At 31.4% G+C, this 19,963-nt stretch overlaps 2 protein-coding genes across 2 annotated transcripts in view; both read right to left on the reverse strand.

Moving 5' to 3' along the window:
* LOC139502640 (epidermal growth factor receptor-like) overlaps positions 1–19,963 on the reverse strand; it is a 346,005-nt gene that overhangs the window by 43,494 nt on the left and 282,548 nt on the right. The window lies entirely within an intron of this gene.
* LOC139502649 (uncharacterized) lies at positions 10,906–18,222 on the reverse strand. The gene is made up of 6 exons (XM_071292178.1): positions 18,074–18,222; positions 14,977–15,171; positions 14,388–14,544; positions 13,533–13,631; positions 12,873–12,934; positions 10,906–12,328 (listed from the first exon to the last, which is right to left on the reverse strand). Exons 2-6 carry the CDS (start codon positions 14,982–14,984, stop codon positions 12,298–12,300), a joined length of 357 nt encoding a protein of 118 aa, XP_071148279.1. The 5' UTR covers positions 14,985–15,171; positions 18,074–18,222; the 3' UTR covers positions 10,906–12,297.

The following is a 19,963-nucleotide window of genomic DNA, read 5'->3' on the forward strand; positions in this document are numbered from 1 at the left end:
TTTATACATTCAGGTCAAAAATGTCGGACTGTCTGTTCAAAATTTACAATGAGATAATTCTTAAAAGTAGAGTTTTGTGTGTATATCTTTTAAAAGGTAACAGATAGCAACCTACTATAAACTGCAAAGATGATCAGTAATTCAAGACCTTCAATTTGAGGTCAATGTCAGGTCATGATGAAATTTCACCTTGACCTTCACAGTATACTATGACCTTGACTTTGTGATATATGAAAGGTCAAGTGGTCCTGAGTTGAATGGTGATAGTCCCATGTCTCTACGACTTCCGGTTCTCAAGTTTGGTATTGCATCATATATTTGATGATTAATTGTGACCTTGGTGAACTTTGAAATTGTCCCAATTCTTTTTTTATAATGTTGTCCTTCAACTGTAGATCATTTATTATTTAACCGATTTGAGATATCTATTGTCGTTTTAGAGATAATGCAGTTTGAAATTTTGTGAGCGGAGGCATGTATTTCTGAATCAACAAGAGCTTACCATTTAAAATGTTTATTAAATGGAAGAGGTTAACATAGTTATATGTTTGACCAAATACCAAAAATATTCCATGGAAAAAAACACCAAAAAATCAATTTGAAATTTTTATGTTTTGCATTGACTTTGTAAGTTTCATAACTTCTATTTATATAGTTGATATTGCATCATTTTTGGCACTTTGTCAAATGGGGTCATCTGATATATCAAATTGAAGGTCTGAATAAACTCTACTTAAAAATGAAAATTTTAAACCCCCTTTTCATCCCAGGGGGAAGGGTGGGGTCATTTAGTGCCAAAATTCAAATTTCTCAGATGGTAAGGTTGTCGCATATCAAATGAAAGAACATAAAGCGTACATTTCAAATTTAAAATTGACGTCCCCCAAAAATTGGTTGGATGGGGTCATTGAGTGCAAACAATAAATGTTCTTTTTAGATAGGGTTGTTGTATATCGAAAGAAAGGCCATGATGTGTACATTTGAAATATCAAATTCCTGACCTCAAAAATTAGTTGAATGGGGTTATTAAGTGCAAAACTGAAACTTTCTAGAACATGGCGTTGTCGCATATTAAATGAAAGATCATCTTGTCTATGTTACATATATCATACTTCCGATCTCCAAAATGTAGGCGGAAGAGGTCGTTAAGTGTAAAAAGCGACAAGTTTCAGAAGGTATGCTTGTCATATATCAAACGAAAGGTCGTACAAAGTACATTACGAAAACATCACTTTTACAGGAAAGACCTTTCAATTGTTTTACAAACAATTGAGATACTAGTCATGATTTTACTTGTTGTGTCTTAATCTTTAGTTGAATACTATGGTTTTCCTTTCGTATTTGTTCTTCTTTCTTATGTGTAAATTCTTTGATGGTAGTTGGATACAAACTGGCGTGAATTTCGTGGGTACAAAGAAACCATCAATTTAAATGTTCGACAAAGTACAAATTTTCGTAAGAATTGAATAACAAAACAACGACATTATATAATCACAAACATGCTAGTGATTTTCAATTCATGAAAATTGATAAAAACAAAAAAAGGAAATGAATCTTTATTTATTGTAAAGTCTGTGTTTGTTCATCCTTTATTTTGTATATCTTATTTATTCGCAATAATACGTCTGAGAATTGAAAATATATAATTTGACAATTTTTGTTTGTTTTTTGTTTTAGAAAAAAATATATTCAATTTTAGAGTCAAAATCAATTATTATCGGCAAAAAAGCATTTATTAAAAAAAAAAGCCTATTAGAAAAATTGAATGTCAGTAACTGCTAGAAGTATTTAGTAATTAAGTGTATTGTTTTTCATTTTTTTTCATTATTTTTTATTATCAATGCTGAAATCGGACTCGGACGTCACATTCATCATTTCCATTCTTAATTTTTGATTTCACTAATGACAAAAAAAAACATCAGTCTTTAATAACAAAAGAAAACCTAAAGCCTGAGTAACAAAAACTACCAAATACTCGAGAGAAAGTTTTCTGAAAAAAACAAAATTTTTTTTTTAATTATTTTGTTTTATCTCAAATGGAATACATTATTTTAACTCAAAGTTAATAGTGTTAAAGTGGATATCGGTTAATTTAACTGATGGTTTTTAAGATTGAATTATAGATAAAGAGAAGAACCCTTCATAAATCGATGACTATAGAAATATGATTCAGAATGAAGCATTCATTTAAAAACATCAACTTGTATTGTGCCAGTTTGTTATGATGAACAACATTTAAACCAGATTTTATGAATGTTATATCAAGTAGAAGTGTGAAGTACACCATTGAAAAGAAACAAAACAGGACCGTAAAATATCCATCTTATCTCCTATACACTTTCAGTAAAAATCATAGTTTGTTTTTATTTAAATTCCAAACATAGCAAGTGGACCTGGTTTATTATAAATACACGAAGAGCAGAATTGGTATTTTCCTTAAATTATGTTATATCTTTGAATTATATTTGTTTTTGCTTTTAGACAAAGACATGTCTTAGAGACACTGACTGTTTTAATTTTACTTTATTAAGTGAAGCCCTCAATGATTGAAAGCTCTATTATATATTGTATCAAAGTGTGTTCCCAATGTTGACATCAAAAACAAAAATATCGACATTACGAAAATCGATAATCTGACTTTGTTGCATTGTGTAAGTGACGTAACAAAATGTTTACAGTGTATGTAAAGTGCGGAACCTAAAATACCATTTTCACTGTATTTGCCAAACATTTCTGATGTAGAATGGTAAATAAACAGACGAAAGAAGTATTGTTTTTGAAGAAAATGAAGAAAAATAGTTCACACGTATATGTTCAGTAATAAATAATACAAGTTAGACAAAATAAATGTAAGAGATGATAACGGGGTTTTATCGCGCCAATAGCCATCCATACATGAAATATATACCGAAATAGGTGAATATTTAGGACGTTTTACTAACAAATCGTACAGGTGATTAAAAACTAGCAGGAAAGATGTAGTTGCAGAAACATATTCATTTCAACACAATTAATTATGTTGTATAACGTAGAATAGCTTTTGTTATTCAGTTTGTCCATATTGAATTGAATTCCAATATGATGCTATATTTATGCGAGTCATGTTTACTGTTGAATAATGATACTTTTCTTTCATTTTCGCTGTAGAGCGATTCATTAGTATTGTATATGCGGTGCATTTTCACTGTATGAATTTTATTCATTTTTATGCATTGAATTCCTTATTCAGCCGACTTACCCAAACACTAATTAAGGATTTCATGGGGCTGACCTTGAGAAGGAAAGTTTCATTGAACACTCCAAAAATTTCAATAGAATTGATATTTATTTCAAATGTAACACATTGTAGTCATAATATAACAACATGTGGATCATTTAAGAGTTGAAAGTGTTTTTAAATTAATGAAAACATATTAAGGTCAATGATCATTCAGTAAATGACCAGTCCATAGATTTAAGAAATAAAATAAAAACTCAAATTGATAGATATTGAAAAAGTACATCAGAAAATGTAAAATAAAGTATATATGTCACCGACTTCATTTAAAATGTTCCGATAGGGTACTAAATTAAATTGAATATATAGGGAAAGTCAATATCCAATGCTATGATACTTCATCACTAAATACGTTCATCTATCATCTCTATCGGTATAGAATGGGATAAAAAAGGATAACAAACAACAACACTTTTCTAATATTTTTTATAAATCACTTATTGGCCAATTTCAATGAGGTTTAATATGCTAAATCTAACCGTAAAGTAAGATTTTTTTTATTTTGGGTCCGGTTTTAAATTGGTTCACATGATTCATAATAAAACTTAAGGTTCTTTGGTAGGCTGATTGTGTTTAATTTTTTGGCCCATTTAACAAGTTTGTGGGATCCAAACTGTCTAGAAATAAATTCGTTTGGATTTCAACAACAATTGAATATTTGGGTTTCTTTGGCATGCTGAATCTTACCACATGGTTTTAAATTTGGGATTTTTGGGTTATCGAAATGGTCCAAATTGAAGTCCAAACGGTCTAAAATTCAACTTTTTTTTATTTCATCAAAAATGAAGCCTTGCTTGAATGTTGTATACAGAATTACACCAAACTATTCAGGGTTCGACCACTGTCGTAGAATCAAGGGTGCTCTACAACACGTACATCATGTACCAATGCAACTTTATCAGTACATAGATATAGGAAGATTTTTTACAGAAAAAAATTGCCCTACACAACTTGACTTATATTTCACGCTTTAAAAACTTTTGATAGTTGTCACATGTCGATTCATTTTATGCAGTAAAGAAATTCAAGCAACAATCGAGCTAAAAACTATCTTTCCTTCAGAATATGGACATTGATGTCCATTTGATGAGTTAAGCCTTTTTCAACTGATTTTTATAGTTCGTTCTTATGTTGTACTGTTATACAACAGTCCCAGGTTAGGGGAGGGTAGGGATCCCGCTAACATGTTTAACCCCGCCACATTATTCATGTATGTGCCTGTACCAAGTCAGGAGCCTGTAATTCAGTGGTTGTCGTTTGTTTATGTGTTACATATTTGTTTTTCGTTCATTTTTTTACATAAATAAGGCCGTTAGTTTTTTCGTTTGAATTGTTTTACATTGTCTTATCGGGGCCTTTTATATCTGACTATGCGGTATGGGCTTTGCTCATTCTTGAAGGCCGTACGGTGACCTATAGTTGTTAATGTCTGTGTCATTTTGGTCTTTTGTGGATAGTTGTCTCATTGGCAATCATACCACATCTTATTTTCTTATTGAAGCATGGGAAATGGGAAGCTAGTTTTCACAGGCATTAGAAGATCCCCACTAATGAGTTACACCAATGTGTGAATTAAAATTTAAAAACTTCTGAATGAGCATAAAACTGATAGCATGAAGAAGGCCTGCCAAATTTTCCCAAGCCCCTGGATATGCCTATGCTGGCCTGACTTACCATATGATGAAAGTAACAGGAACTTTTAATCACATCTGTTCGTTTTGTAGTAAAACATTAAAAATGCTTCGCTGGCTGCAGCCTGATTCGACCACAGAGGTCGAACCCTGAACAGTTGGGGCAAATTTGGACACAATAATAAAGCTTGATAATATCCGAATTTGGATTGTGATCAAAGGAGTAGGGACAATAAGGCCCTCATTTGGCCCAAAAAATACTTCAAATTTGAAAGTAATCATATGTATTCTTAAATAACTAAAAACCGTACTACAGTACAAGGTACTCATGCAGAGAAACAAAACACATTTGACATTGAACAAGTTTCCATGGCAACAAATCATGATTTATTTTGCATGTTTTGTAAAATTTCGTGATTTTCCTTGTTTTTTCATCAAATTTTATGTATAGTTTAGATTGAAAAGGTATGTGCGCACCCAAGAAACAACTTTATATTTGGTGGAATCATGTCAATAGTAATAACAAAGCTTGTCAAATTATTTTGTTGTTTCTTGCCTGTGCACAATGTTTCCATAACAGAACTAAAGATGGAAAACTGCATAAAATCTGTATTTTTCATCGTTTTTTGCAAAAAAAAATACATATTATGACGCAGTTGTGACGCCATCAGGTAAAATTCTTTATGTTTTTCTTTTATATTTCTTGGACGTATTCATTTCTAAACATTATGTGCCAATTTGAAATAGATATCAAACATTTTTTTTTGGCCAAATCCAGGCTTTAATGCCCCTTCTCCTTTATGACGTTATATAGGTTTGTGACACAAGGTAAATATGGTCGAAGATCTTACAAATTGTATGCGCAATACTGTACAACTGAAGGTGTTTTCTTAAAATTTTTAAAAAATTTGAAATTTAAAAAAACAATTAAAAAAGATATGGACCTCTTAAAAAAAGTCGAACCCGCCCCTACATTTTGTATTCTTTCTAGGATCAGTAACCATCAAAACCAAATCCCAGTCTTTCCTTTGTGGTAATGAACCTTGAAGTACAATATAAGAGAGAGTCATACACTTAAACACAAGTTATTGTCTGGAAACTACAAACATGGCTGTGTTTTGTCCCTTCATTCCTAAACTGTTTGTACCATAACCCCCAAAATGAATCCCAACCTTCAACTTGTAGTATTGAACACTGTGGTACAATTTCAGAGCAATCGACATTTTTATACACAAGTTATTAGCCTGAAACTAAAAATAAATGCTTCTTTAGGCCCCTTATTCGTAAACGATTGGAATCATCATCCCCAAAATTATCCCAACCTTCCTTTTGTGGTTTTGAACCTTCTTTAAAATTTTTATAGATCCATTCACTTGAATTGAAGGTATTGTCCGGAGACCAAATGTGTCTTTGGACGACGCAGACGATGACGACATCATAGCAATATACGAACCAAAAAAAATTGCGCTCGTATAAAAACAGAACTATGATGGCCATGTCAACAAGCACCTGAACAACAAGCCTTATAAATTTTGAGAAATGCGAGAAGTCATTTTTTATCAAACATAATTTAAAACAACATGCACCAAGAAAACAACAAAAAGCAACAGTGTAATTTGTGTAATCTAGAATTTGAAACTTCAAAAGGCCTAGCGAATCACAAAGCAGGAAAACATGGCAATACAGTTCACACATGTCAATCTACAATAAAAATTCATCGCATTTTCGAAAATTCTACATCAGAAATGAATGCCAAACAGTGATAATTCATCGCATCTATAGTAAAAATTCATCGCTTTGAATAATCGATATTCTATATTATGTAGCTTTTATAACACATATTTGAACTTTAATACTCTTATTGTACATTAAAAAGACATATCACAATGAAAGTAAGTTAAAACTCTGTTTCAAACCAATTATTTTGGTATTTTCAAAACGTAAATAAATACAGTTTTCCCATGATCCTTTATTCTACAATGAACATACTCGCATACAACAGTGAAAATGAACTTACTGCATTCGCGCTTTATATACACTGATTTACCGGGTCATAAAATTTCAAATAGGACTTGATCTCATCAATATATAATAAACTTACCTTGTATATAGCGTTAATGATCATTAGCACATTATGTTTCTAAAATATGGTTATCATTACCAATATATACTCATTTGTTAAGAAAACAAACGTAATATCCTGCATTGCACATGTTGCACAAGGTCATATTTTTCTTTAACTGTTAATGACGTCTTATCACTAAATCCATTAGATGTTAGATGTTTTCTGATTAATAATTTAGTCTAAAATGCATATTATTTTATAGTTGCTATTGGCTTTGAAGTAGCTGTTAGTAACTGCGATACCTTTTAAATCTGCACAACGTGGTGTCTTTTTGGTATTTGCATGTACAAGATCCTAGCCACATTCACTCCGTGTTTTTGTTAAATGTATTCTTTTTAACCACCTTATGAAATAAATCTGTTTCAAATTAAAGAGTTCATTTTTATGTTGTACTGTTGCACCACTGTCCCTGGATAAGAGGAGGTATGGGATCCCGCTAACATGATTAACACAGCCACATTATGTATCTATGAGCTTGTACCAATTAAGGTGCCTGTTATGCAGTGATTGTCGTTTGTAGCTGTGTTACATATTTTGTTTTTCGCTCTTTGTTTGTAAAATGATTAAGCTGTTAGTTTTCTAGTTTGAATAATTTTGCCGTTGTCATGTCGGGGCCTTATATAGCTGACTATGTGGTGGGGTATGGATCATTGCTAAAGGCCGCATGGTGACCTATAAGTGTTAAAGTCTGTGTCATTTGGTTTGTAGTGATGAGTTGTGTCATTGGCAATCATACCACATCTTCTTTTTTACACCATGGGTTCGATGCCATTGTTGGTGAACGTTTCATTCACGAGGGTATCACCAGTCCAGCTACACTTCGGTGTTGACTTGAATATCAATTATATGGCCATTTTTATAAATTTTCTGTCACAAAACTTTGAATTTTTCGAAAAACTAAGTATTTTCTTATCCCAGGAATAGATTACCTTAGACGTATTTGGCACAACTTCTTGGTATTTTTGGTCCCCTGTGCTCTTCAAATTTGTACTTTTTTTGTTTGGTTTATAACTATTTTGATCTGAGTGTCTAGCGTATTAAATTATAATCCTGGTACCTTTGATAACTGATTATATCAATATTCACTTCTAGCAAGCATCGTTTGTTTTTCAATGAACATGCATACTACTGATTCTTTTTTTATTTATTAAGGCTAGCCTCCTGCCTAAAATTGCATTAATCCAACTCATTTTTAAAACAGTGAACATGCTGAGCGCATATCGAATCATCTAGAAATGAGGTCATATTTAGGTCATATGTATATTGATTATTGATTAAGTTATGTATAAGGTTAGAGTAAGAATAACATATTGTCTCACATGTGTCAACCAAAACTTCCCACATGTTTTTTTTTTTATCTCATCGTCGGTGTATTTGTAATTGGACTGTATCACGTGTATTTGGTTCTTCACATTAATATAACGACATGATTTGTTTCTCTACATTTCACTTTTAATGAGACGTGGAAGTCAATGTGTGCATTGCTAATCAATTTGTGTTACATGTAGAGAAAAAATCAAAGTTTGAATACTATGTAAAAATGTAAAGAGTGTGCCTCAAGATTTCGGAGTATTTTTTTCAAATTTGTAAGCATCGGTGATTGATGAATACCGCTGGTTGAATATAACAAAACATCATGTTCACAAATCCAATATTCTGCTGTAGAAAGAGTGGTGGGATCAACTTTTGAAAAGTCAAACCAGTTTACTCGATCATTTGGACAACCCGGTTGTATGCTTTTTTTTTGTATTGACTTTTGACGTATACCTTCTAGTTTACCTATCTAGTATAAAGATCAGAGATTTCCATCAAATTGCTTTGTGTGCATATAGCAAATTTAAGAGGACGGATTTGTGATTTGTCTTAAATCCTTTCTCCCGTGAACGATGATGGGGTACATTTTAAATTCCCAAATTCATTGTGAATGTCGAGTTCTTAGCTAATGATTTCTGATTATAAAGCAATATTGCCTGAGGCTTAGTTTGTTTGAATAACACTATATTTTTTCGCATCGACAGACTTACACGTCTTGGAGGTGTTAGGAACCTTTGAGCTCATTGTGCATTATTATTGTGGTTACACTCATGAATGCCTGATCGACAAGATTTGGTTATTCTATAAAAAGATTATAATGTACGTTCTAGAGCTGTATCGTTTTTCTGGTATAATCCACAACTGCATTAATCAATATTGTGACGTTCTTTCTGTCACCGTATGTGATTGATAATTCGATATGTTGGCCTCTGGCTAAGAAGTCCATACATTGTTCATTGTTTTACGATTCCAGTACAACTGGTTATAACACGGCCACTACTTATTATATGTATAAGGAGTGGATAAATAATACTAATTGGAAGATTGATATTTGAAATCCCTTAGAGTAAAGGTCTAAACAACTTGTTTTTGTTGAAAATCACAGAAGCAGTAGACTTGGTTTTGATATATGGCATGACAGGACTGGTAAAGGTTGTTTTTTTAATCTATCAGGTATTGTTTTCAGAATACATTCTAGCTCAAAAGTTATACATTCAAAACTGTTGTAGGATGTATTACTGTTGACTTTATTGGTATTTACATTGATTGTGTTATCAGTAAACTAAAATATAACAAATAATGCATCGGTACACAGTTTTGAACAATTGTGAATCTACAACACGTCTATACGTACACGTTAGATTTTCTTTCTTAGATTGTTCATGACGTCTTTCAATTTTCTTAAGTCGATACAATGATGTCTACTGATTAATATTTTAGTCCGACAACACATTTTCATTTTTAGTAGTTAATGGCGTTGAATTTATTGTTGGTTATTGTTAGATTGTAAATCTGGTACTTTTAGTCTATTCCTTATTTTTTTGTAATGGTGTGTACCAACATGACGAGTTCAGCCTTTTCAAACTCATTTATGTTGTGTGTTTCTAGAATGATTATTTCATTATGCTGAAGCCTTAATAGTTTTATATTATAAGATATTAGCTTTGATCATTGTTGAAGGTCGTAGCCGGATGTATAGGTAAAGTATTATATATTATTCTAAATCGTTAGTAAGGCAATGTTTTTTTGCTGAATGAAAATAGACAGCTTTTAAAATGGCGTACTAAATTATAATCCTGGTACCTTTGATAACTATTTACACCACTGGGTCGATGCCACTGCTGGTGGAAGTTTCGTCCCTGATGGTATCACCAGCCTAGTACTCAGCACTTCCGCGGTGACATGAATATGAATTATGTGGTCATTTTTATAAATTTCCTGTTTACAAAATTTTAAATTTATCGAAAAACTGAGGATTTTCTTATCCCAGGAATATATTGCTTTAGCCGTATTTGGCACATTGTTTTGAATTTTGGATCCTCAAGGCTCTTCAACTTCGTACTTGGTTGGTTTGATAAATATTTTGAAATGAGCGTCACTGATGAGTCTTATGTAGACGAAACCCGCGTCTGGCGTACTAAATTGTAATCCTGGTACCTTTGATTGCTATTTAAGGTAGTGTATTTGTTTACATGTATCCCTGAAACAGGCCACACGTATTTGTAAATTAACCTTAGAAAAACGAGATCCTTATGCAAAAATTGAAAAAAGTAAAATGTCAAAAATACCAAACTCCGAGGAGATCAACAATTCAAGGAAAACAAATTATAAAAAGTGCTTTAAGGTAAGACACAACAGTTTGAAAGCCATCAAGGGAGATCGTTCACTTTTAGCGAATCTGACCAACATTAAAGCACAAAAGTTATTGTAACCCTTTACGCGTGAGTAACTGTAGGCAGTTCTATTTTGTGTAATAACGTTAAAAGCTTAATTAAAGATAACAATAGATTAAACAGATACGTGTATATGGTTTTATTCTGCAATCTTAAATATTAATTCAAGTGTTCAAATTAAAGAAAAAGATTATGCATAGATTGAAACATGTCATAACAAGATATTCAAATATTTTTGTTTCACAGAACATTTCGGAATTAAATAAAAAAAAAATCTTTAAAAGGTTATAAGGTATTAATATACACATGTACATTATAAACAATATTTGAAAATGTTAAATTGTCAAATATTAAACGTAAAAATATTGATAACATGAGAATATGGATATATGTCAAAGATTAAACGAATAATAAAAAAAAAACAACAAACAAACAAACAAAAAACACCATCAGTCATCAGGAATGATGATACACTATGAAACAATATACGGTCTCTTAAAAATATTGCAAGATATTCCATGAGTCTATAAAGGTACAGACAAGCTAAATAAAAAAGAACGATCATTTAACTAAATCTACGATTAATTTTAAGTTACAAAGAATACATTTGTATACATAAAACAGATTTAATAATGAGGATTATACGTAACGCAAAAAAGTATTCGAATTTATATCAGGCAATTTACAAGATTAGAATATAGAATAGACATGATAGAACATAGATTCACAGTAATAAAGAAAAAAACACCTACTATGTACCGACCACAGAAGCAACATAAGAAATTTTTGAAATACGACGCGTCAAAAGTCTAATATTTCGCAATTTGTAATTGGAAATTAAAAATATAAATAGGAAAAACTCAGCTAATGATAATAAAAACCGATAGTGAAGTGTTATTTTTTGATCAACATCCAATATTGTTTCGGCTCGTTCTCAGACACAGTTATTTGTTTTCATAGAGATGAGGACGTCAAAGAGTCGAATAAAAACTAACAATGTCATGGTTAGTCCACGAAAGACATACAAGTTATCAAACAAACACAAAGAAAAGAAAATACTGATGTGCTTAGCAACTCCACTATGTGACAGTAATGATGTTATAATGCTCGTGGTACGTTCAAATTTGCTAGTCCATAAAAATATGACAGTATTGTGATTTCAACAATGATAACATATTCGTTGTCGTTTGTGACATAACTTTTCCAGTTCCTGCAATGAACTCGCGGTTGTGTCTTACACACTATTTGCTGTTAATAATTTTCAAAGTATGTTCATTCATGTTCTCATTCTACAACTATAGATCAAGATCAAGTAATATGTAAACCTCTACAACATAGACTAATGGAAAACTACAAAACACAATAGGGACGTAATTCTGCATTCTCTGGAATAATAGATATGCATGGTGATGCAATTGTTTATAAAAAGATGCATACAAATCATATGATCTAGATATTATGTGTGAAAACTGGATTATGCGTCAATAAGTAGATCTTTCAAATAAGCATGCGTTATGTTTGTTCAATGTGGAAGACAAAATGTTTTCAATAAATTCATTACATGTAATCAGGTCTTTGTGGTTTTGGTCTGAAAATAAAAAAAAAAACATTTTGGTAATGAATGACAAAAGTTAACAGTCTGTTTAAATCGAGTTAAATTTTTGATATCCAGTGGTGTATATTGATGTTTCATGGTCCGACTGTTTATTGCAGAAAATTTACCTCTTTTCATCCAGGTTATTTTGTTTCTAGGGTATAGTTGCATTATTGACACTCATGTTTAAAGTTCCTGAATATTTAAGCGAATAAGATGAGATTTGATGTGATCTTGTGTGATAATGATTGTTTCTACTTTTGTTAAGTGAACTGCAAAATTTTAGACAATAAATGTATTCCACCAATCGTCCATGAAAATATACAGCTGCATCATGCATCATCTAGCTGGGTAAAAGATTCATTTGTGGTTTTGAACTGTATTATCTCTATGCTGTTCTCTTTGTACTGATTTTTGGTGTTCGTTCTACATTTTGTTATCTGATTAAATGTATATGCATGCACTGCCTATAGTTTTATATTACATTCTTACACGTATAGAATAATATGCATGTTCTTAAAATTGAAATATGTCTTACCTATTGTATTCGTTATATGTATAATCTGTAACAGCTCGTATCTGAGGTCTTTTTATTGCAAACTACAAAAAAGAAGAAAGCTTATACACTTTATCAGTGTTAGATTTATCATTGAAAAAAGAAGACATATAATAAAATTCCTTTACTTGTGTTCGAAGTCTTCAAAAACTGTTAAATTAATATCATGTTTCCTTGCCTGGCGCAATAAGTAAAGAGTATATTTGGATCTTTTTTCTGTTTTAGAAATTATAAAACTATACAATTTCTGCTGTTATAATATTGACATTGACGTAGGACATTGGTCGGTGAAATAAGAAGCGAAAGATATCACGTGACATATAAAGAACTGAAACAATTTGCGGATTCAAATAAAACATTTGCATTTATTTCTGACAAAAGATGGTGATAATACAATACAAAGAATGTGTCCATATTATACAGTAGAACAACTCACATCATCATTTTTCATATTAAAAAACAATAAAATGGGGGGTGAAACTCTTAATTGGTATAAAATAAGAAAACTCATATTATAGATAACATGTGTACTAAGTTACTAGTTGATGGACTATAACTTCATCAAAAACTACATTGACCATGTTTGTGACATGAACTTTAATTGGCATGTATCAATCTTCATAAAAACTTCTATGAACCTACCTCTTCAGAACAAAATGATGTGTTATAATAAGCTTTGTCAGATCTGCTGTCAATTTCTGTATTCAAATGTTGGTCCGCAGAAGGATTATACATATAAGTCTGTAAAATAGAAAATAAAATGATCAAAAACATAACTATTGCATGTCTTTCAACTCTCGAATTATATTGTAGTTCATTATTTGTATAAGTGTTGTATAAAAGGGAAAATACTTAGCGTCACTTATTTACCAAAAACACATGCAATTTATATTATACTTTCACTTAAAAAAAGGTTAACAAAAAGACTCTAACGATTTACGTCATGTTAATTTGAATTATGTTGTCAAATGACAAATTGTATGACACTTAATTAAAAATAAACGGGGTAGACTCACTTTTGTCTAAATAATGCAACTTATCAGTTTATTCCGGTATTTCCGGTATGCAGATTGCAATTCCTGGTAGAAGTAAGGACACTTTATGTGTCATAATTCATTCTACTTTACATTTATTTCGAAATGATTTGATTGCAAAGTTGTCTTCCTTAAAAATAATTGCAAATCTTCTTTGGTTTGATACGTTTGCTCAGGCTTATATCCGAGTACTACATGGCTCTATTATGTTCTTGTGTGAAGTATGGCAGTGATAAAGTGATGAATGGACGCAAATATATCCGATTTTACATTACTTCAAGTAAAGGTCAAAATTAGGAACATGACCTTGACCCAGTCCATGCCCTATTTATCATGCGAACTGATCAAGGATAACATATCAATATCAGCATCATAGATACCAGGGTTAAAATTTCGTACGCTAGCCAATGCACTAAACATGCAAAACAGGGATATTTTCTGACATGAATGAAAATATACTTACGCTCCCCCTGCTGTTTTTCTCAACTTCCACCAATTTATAATTTCTGTTTTCAACGTTGTATGTGCTTTCTTGCATTGACAAATACAAATTAGATGGCGTTCTCTGTCGGCCCAAGAGACCCGTCGGATGGTTGTAGCTTAATGTATCATGTTCTGTTCTAGAATTACAGTACAGTTATTCAAATTAACGATGGTTTCAATACCTATTAAGGAATAGATTTATTTACCATTCCTTTTTCTTAATGTATTGTATTACTATTTTTACTAATGATATCACATTTATGTATCCTGTGAAAAGCTGTCGCTATTGGTGAATGCTGACGTTGTCTGTTTTATATATTTGAATTCATCGAAATATCATAGAAGATTAAGTTAAGAATGAAGTGTGTTCCCACCTCTCTAATAAGCCTTTTTCTATTTTCAGCGTTTAGTCTTATGAATAAGTATAGTTTTCTTTGATGCATGTTTAGATATTTTAAAAATCATTACATTTTTGTTCTCAATTTTGTCGATGACTTCACTAAATGGATGGATTTACTTATGGTTTTCAAAATATTATAGAACAAAACCAAGATTATTCTTAGACTTACATATACATGTCTGTTTTATCTTTATCTCCGGTTGCTTTCTGTCTGCAGACAATGCACACTATAACAGCTACAATTATAACAATTCCACTACTTCCACATACAGCCGCTATAATATAGTTCGGCTTGAATTGGATTTTTTCAGTTCTTACATCACATTTTTCGCCAGTATAAAAATAATCGTCATCTTGGTTACATCTACAGAGTATACATTTAAAAAGAAATAAATAGTAAAGTATGATATATAATTGCGAATGTTATAATCTTTTATTTAAAAACAATTTTTCACCACGAATATGACTTACCGAATAAGACTATTTACTGGATTTGTAATAATATGATCAACACGACAGGTTGAATGATCTGATTACCCTTCCAACGCACCTGAGATCAAACGTTTTGATGGGGTTCGTGTTTAAAATGTGAAACGTAGTGTATTGTCTGATTGCTTATGGTTTTGAAATACATTGTAATATGAAATGTTTACAACTGAAAAAAAGACAAACAAGGAATTTATACACTCATTTAGGGGTCATCCATAATTGTCAACCATTTTCCAAAGTGTACAAAACGTACACTTGGTGGAAGGGGGTAAAAAAATAAACATTTTTACCGTACGCTTTTTTTTTATTTCCAGAATTTATTTCGTTTCCGAAGGGAAGGTCGATGTATAAAATCGAGAATTGGCTTGGGTGTTTCTCTTCTTATTTCTTCTTTATTATTTTCACTTGATGATATTTATTTCGATATAATAATTCCTCAATCCGGATTGAACGATTAAAAGATCAAATCATATGAAAACTAAAACTTTCAAAAATGTAAACTTGTAAAGAAATTTAAACAAAAAGTTTGCAAGCATTTCTCAGTACCCCGATTCTCAATTTCACCTGCTTTATTATAGATCGTTATCGTTTCACTCTGTTTAATAAACAAAACTGATGGAAACACTAAATTCTTTGAATGTTTTGATCTTGACAAGACGGCATTTTGTGACAAGATTTTAAACTGATCCTTAAATTAATTTCCTTGAACAGTAAACCGGAAGTAAACTAATTTTTCTTAGTAAAGGCCTCCTTTAATTAGGAGCACCTCAATATGCAGTTTAACCTTAACCTTTAAAACTATCCAATATCTGTACACGTTACAGTATATATACATAAACTATAATAGTGCCATGAATGGCATATTTACAGGGACCTTTTAAATAGAAATATAGGCGGGAAATTTAAAAACATTACACTTTTAGTGATTGCTGTCTTGAGCTCTGATTCCATCAACAACTGTCAGTCCATACTTTACCAATGCAATATAACCATGAATTTCCCTTTCTTTGATTCTTAGCATAGTTTATGTGCCCTTTTGTTAATCTTTTGCATGCTCTAGGTGCCCTTTTTCATTGGAGTTCCCACTGTGTGATAGGGGAAACACTAATCTTTGAACTCTTTATTCTAACAAAACACAAGCATCACAGAAAGATGTCATCAAATAAAACAGTCAGTTATGTTTTAGTTTATTTTCAAAGCAAATTTCTAAATTAAACTAAAATATAATAAACAGGATCTTCTTTTTATTAAGAATGATTGATTCCTCTGAAATCTGAAAATGGTTGATGTACACTTTTTGAGGGAGGGTGGGGGGTCTGAAAAAGTGTACGTTTTGTATGGTTGACAATTATGGATGACCCCTTAGGTAGTCTTTAGTTTTTCTATGCTGTGGGTTGTGTACTATTATTTGTCTGGCTTTTTTTTTAAATTTTTGTAGCCATGGCGTTGTCAGTTTATTTTCTATCAATGAGTTTAAATTTCCCTCTGGTATCTTTCGCCCCTCTTTCAATATTTAGATGATATTCAAGTACGTTTGTTTAAGCAAACGTTCAAGTAATAAGGTCTTTCAAAGTTTCTGTGGAAATTTTTTTCGAATCATTATGATTAGTTTCCTCTTTACGTTTGATTCTGTGACAACGCTTATTTTTTATCGCAACGTGTCGATAAGATAGTTTGAATATTATATCGAACAGCTATTGCGCCTTTGAAACTAGCTATAATGAACCTATCACTATAAGTACGCTTATCTTCACCATATTTGCTCTGGTTTCTCTTATTTTCAAAGCAATGCTTAAACATTTAAAAACGCCGCTATTTGATTTCTCGTTTTTTTATCCAACTTTTTCACTCCAAGCAAACAATTGAAAAGGACTTTTTACTTTGTTTATTTGTCCACGTTGTATATACTTGTGTCCCTGTCTCTATCTTGTTATCGAAATAATTCGTGTGTCGGTGTAACTAATTAATCGTCAGTCACAGAGATCTTAAACCATTTCACAAAAGTTCATTATTCTAAAGGCAAACATTTGATGTCAAGATCAAAGGAGAAAGTCAGGAATTGACGCGCAGCAATTGTATTTGGTAATTTAATTTTAAAACTATACATATTAAAGACTTCATGTTTTTATTTGAGACAATGGACTATTGCCATAGATTGTAGATAATTCAACATGCACTTTGTCAAATAGAGAAATCATGGCAATTTTTTTATAGATTCGTCTTAAACAAATCCTAGGACATCTCCAGGAATTTTGATTGCAGTGTTGTAGCGTAATTTTATGATTGTTTAGTTATAGCTCTATATATATTTTGATTAAATCCACTGGATCGTTTACATTATTGTAATAAATTACACATATATGAACTTCAATTGAACAACTATAAGTAGCCAAATCCTCGTGCAAAAAGTCCTGGACAGCATATGTTCACAAACATTATTTAGATTTATCATACTTCTTTGAATAGCCGGGAACTACTTATTATTATGTACAACGAATCAAAAAATTTCTAAAATAATTATGCAGACTTTGGCAAAACCACGTAACTAAATATCCTCGAACTTTTCCCACCGAAATTATACGAAACCACAGTACCAGTTATATGACACATGACATGATAATGAGTAATTGGCAACAGCCATGAAATTGCCTTATTTCAAAATAAAGTGCAAAACAAGAACACTTTGCAACTTCATCAGCTAAGAGACGGCTGGCTTTTTTTTTTTAAAGCTAATGCTTGTCAGGAAATAAAATATCAAAGATAAATAAAATCCATACATGCAAGTGGCTGTTCCATTCAAGTGAGCATAGCAGTTTCCATACAGACATTTGTATATATCTTGTTGACAAGTGGTTTTACAACTTCCATTAATATTTTTTTTCCCATTGCCACATATATAAAAGTTTTTTTGTTTCGTCTTTTCAGTCAACTCTGAAAATGAATGATAAAAAACACGATAATAATGGTTCAATTAGAGAAACCTTTTGTATTGCATTCAATTTAGTATAGAACGTGCTTGTTTTACTATGTTTTAATACCCTTATGCATATTATTCATGTCATTTTTTCCCCAGAATTACAAAAGCTGCGTGTTGAAACATAAACTGCTGGACATGGAAGAACGAAATTATGTCTCAACTGTTTACTAGAGGTTTAAATCGTAGTTATATGTGTGATTTATATGCTTATTCAGTTTTGACGTTCTATTACGTGGATTCAAACATTCCGTATCAAGACTCCAAATGCCCAAAATGATACATTTTCTCTATTTCTCTGAAAGTAAACTGTCATGTGTGTTATGTTGTTATATAACATATTAATTAAAGCATGATTGCACGTTATATGCTTTTAATCTACGTATGTTTGTCTGTCCTTTAACTTGTTTGTGTTAAGATATGTGTGTTTAAAATATGTCTGGCTTGCAACTTACTTGTTTGGATTCAAAATAGTATAACGTGAGTTCTGAACGTATATGTTTTTGAATTTGCCCAAAATAGCACAAAATGCTGTGAGCTTACCATATGATCGTGACAAGAGACAGGATTTCTTTTCGATATATTCTTTATTTTATATTAAAATCTAGATGTGTGATGATTTGAAACAACGAAGGCTATAACAAATCTGATATCAACACAGTTAGCAAAAAGGTACATAAACTACACGTACAAAATTTAAAATTGTTTGATAAATACTAAGGAATTTGTATCTTACTGAATGAATTTTATTAGAAGAATTAGTCAAAATCTTTCGGAACTTTGAGTTCCCAGTGCTCTTCAAATTCGAACTTTATTGTTATAGATTAAATGCGCGTCTAGACTCTAGAGTACCAAATTATAAGGATTTATTTTTTTGTTTATTATGAGATGAGACAATACAAAACATGAATTGCTTCTGTAAAACATCCTTGTCGCAAGAAACCGGATTTGCCTGCTATGTGTGATGCAATTTGTACCAGTTTACGAAGTATAATGTATATATACAGTTAACTAAACACATATAAATGGTTCATTTTTATATTGTATTGTGCATACTGATATCGTTTATGCTGCTGGAGGTTGTTTGGATATTCCTCGTGCACCAAATTCCGTTATATCGGCCTTAAGATGTGAAGAATTCCTCGCAATCCAGCACACTAGCGGATAGGCAGCACATTCAAATCCAGGAGTCTTTTATTTGACCCAGTCTTGGATATTCCGTACTATAAACCATATTATATTAAGCTAATGAGTGGTACATACCGTCATTTAATATGTTGACAGTAATATTTCCAATGTAACCTTTCGTTAATGATAAGTTACCAAGAGATCCGCAGTTTGATAATTTTTCGGTTGTCGATATCAATTCTTTTCCAATTTGTGTTGAATTAGAAGTATGAAGAAAAAGACGAATATTGACTGCAAAATCAGCTATTATACTTCCTTGTCTACAATACAAGAGAATGCATCGTTGGTATATAAAAAAGAAAACATTCGTTATTACTTCTATTGAATTAAACGTGTTTATGTCTTTGTCATTGAACATACATGTACTTATACAGTTTGCTTACTAAAAATTAACAAATCTCTTTATTCAATTTCAAATGAAGTGTACAGAATCGAGCAGTCAAGTTGATGCATTCATGCATTAAAGCTCTAAAGAAGTATTTATGGTCTTTTGAAATTAAATTTT

Source organism: Mytilus edulis, chromosome 14, assembly GCF_963676685.1.
Source record: "Mytilus edulis chromosome 14, xbMytEdul2.2, whole genome shotgun sequence".
In the NCBI taxonomy this organism is placed as follows: Eukaryota; Metazoa; Mollusca; class Bivalvia; order Mytilida; family Mytilidae; genus Mytilus; species Mytilus edulis.

What these genes read in the sequence shown, in the direction of transcription:
- LOC139502649 (XM_071292178.1), bottom strand. An exon ending in CATCATTTTGTTCTGAAGAG is followed by an intron (nt 12,935 to 13,532) that starts GTAGGTTCATAG and finishes TCTTTTTTGTAG; the next exon opens with TTTGCAATAAAAAGACCTCA. An exon ending in ACATATAACGAATACAATAG is followed by an intron (nt 12,329 to 12,872) that starts GTAAGACATATT and finishes TTTTATTTTCAG; the next exon opens with ACCAAAACCACAAAGACCTG.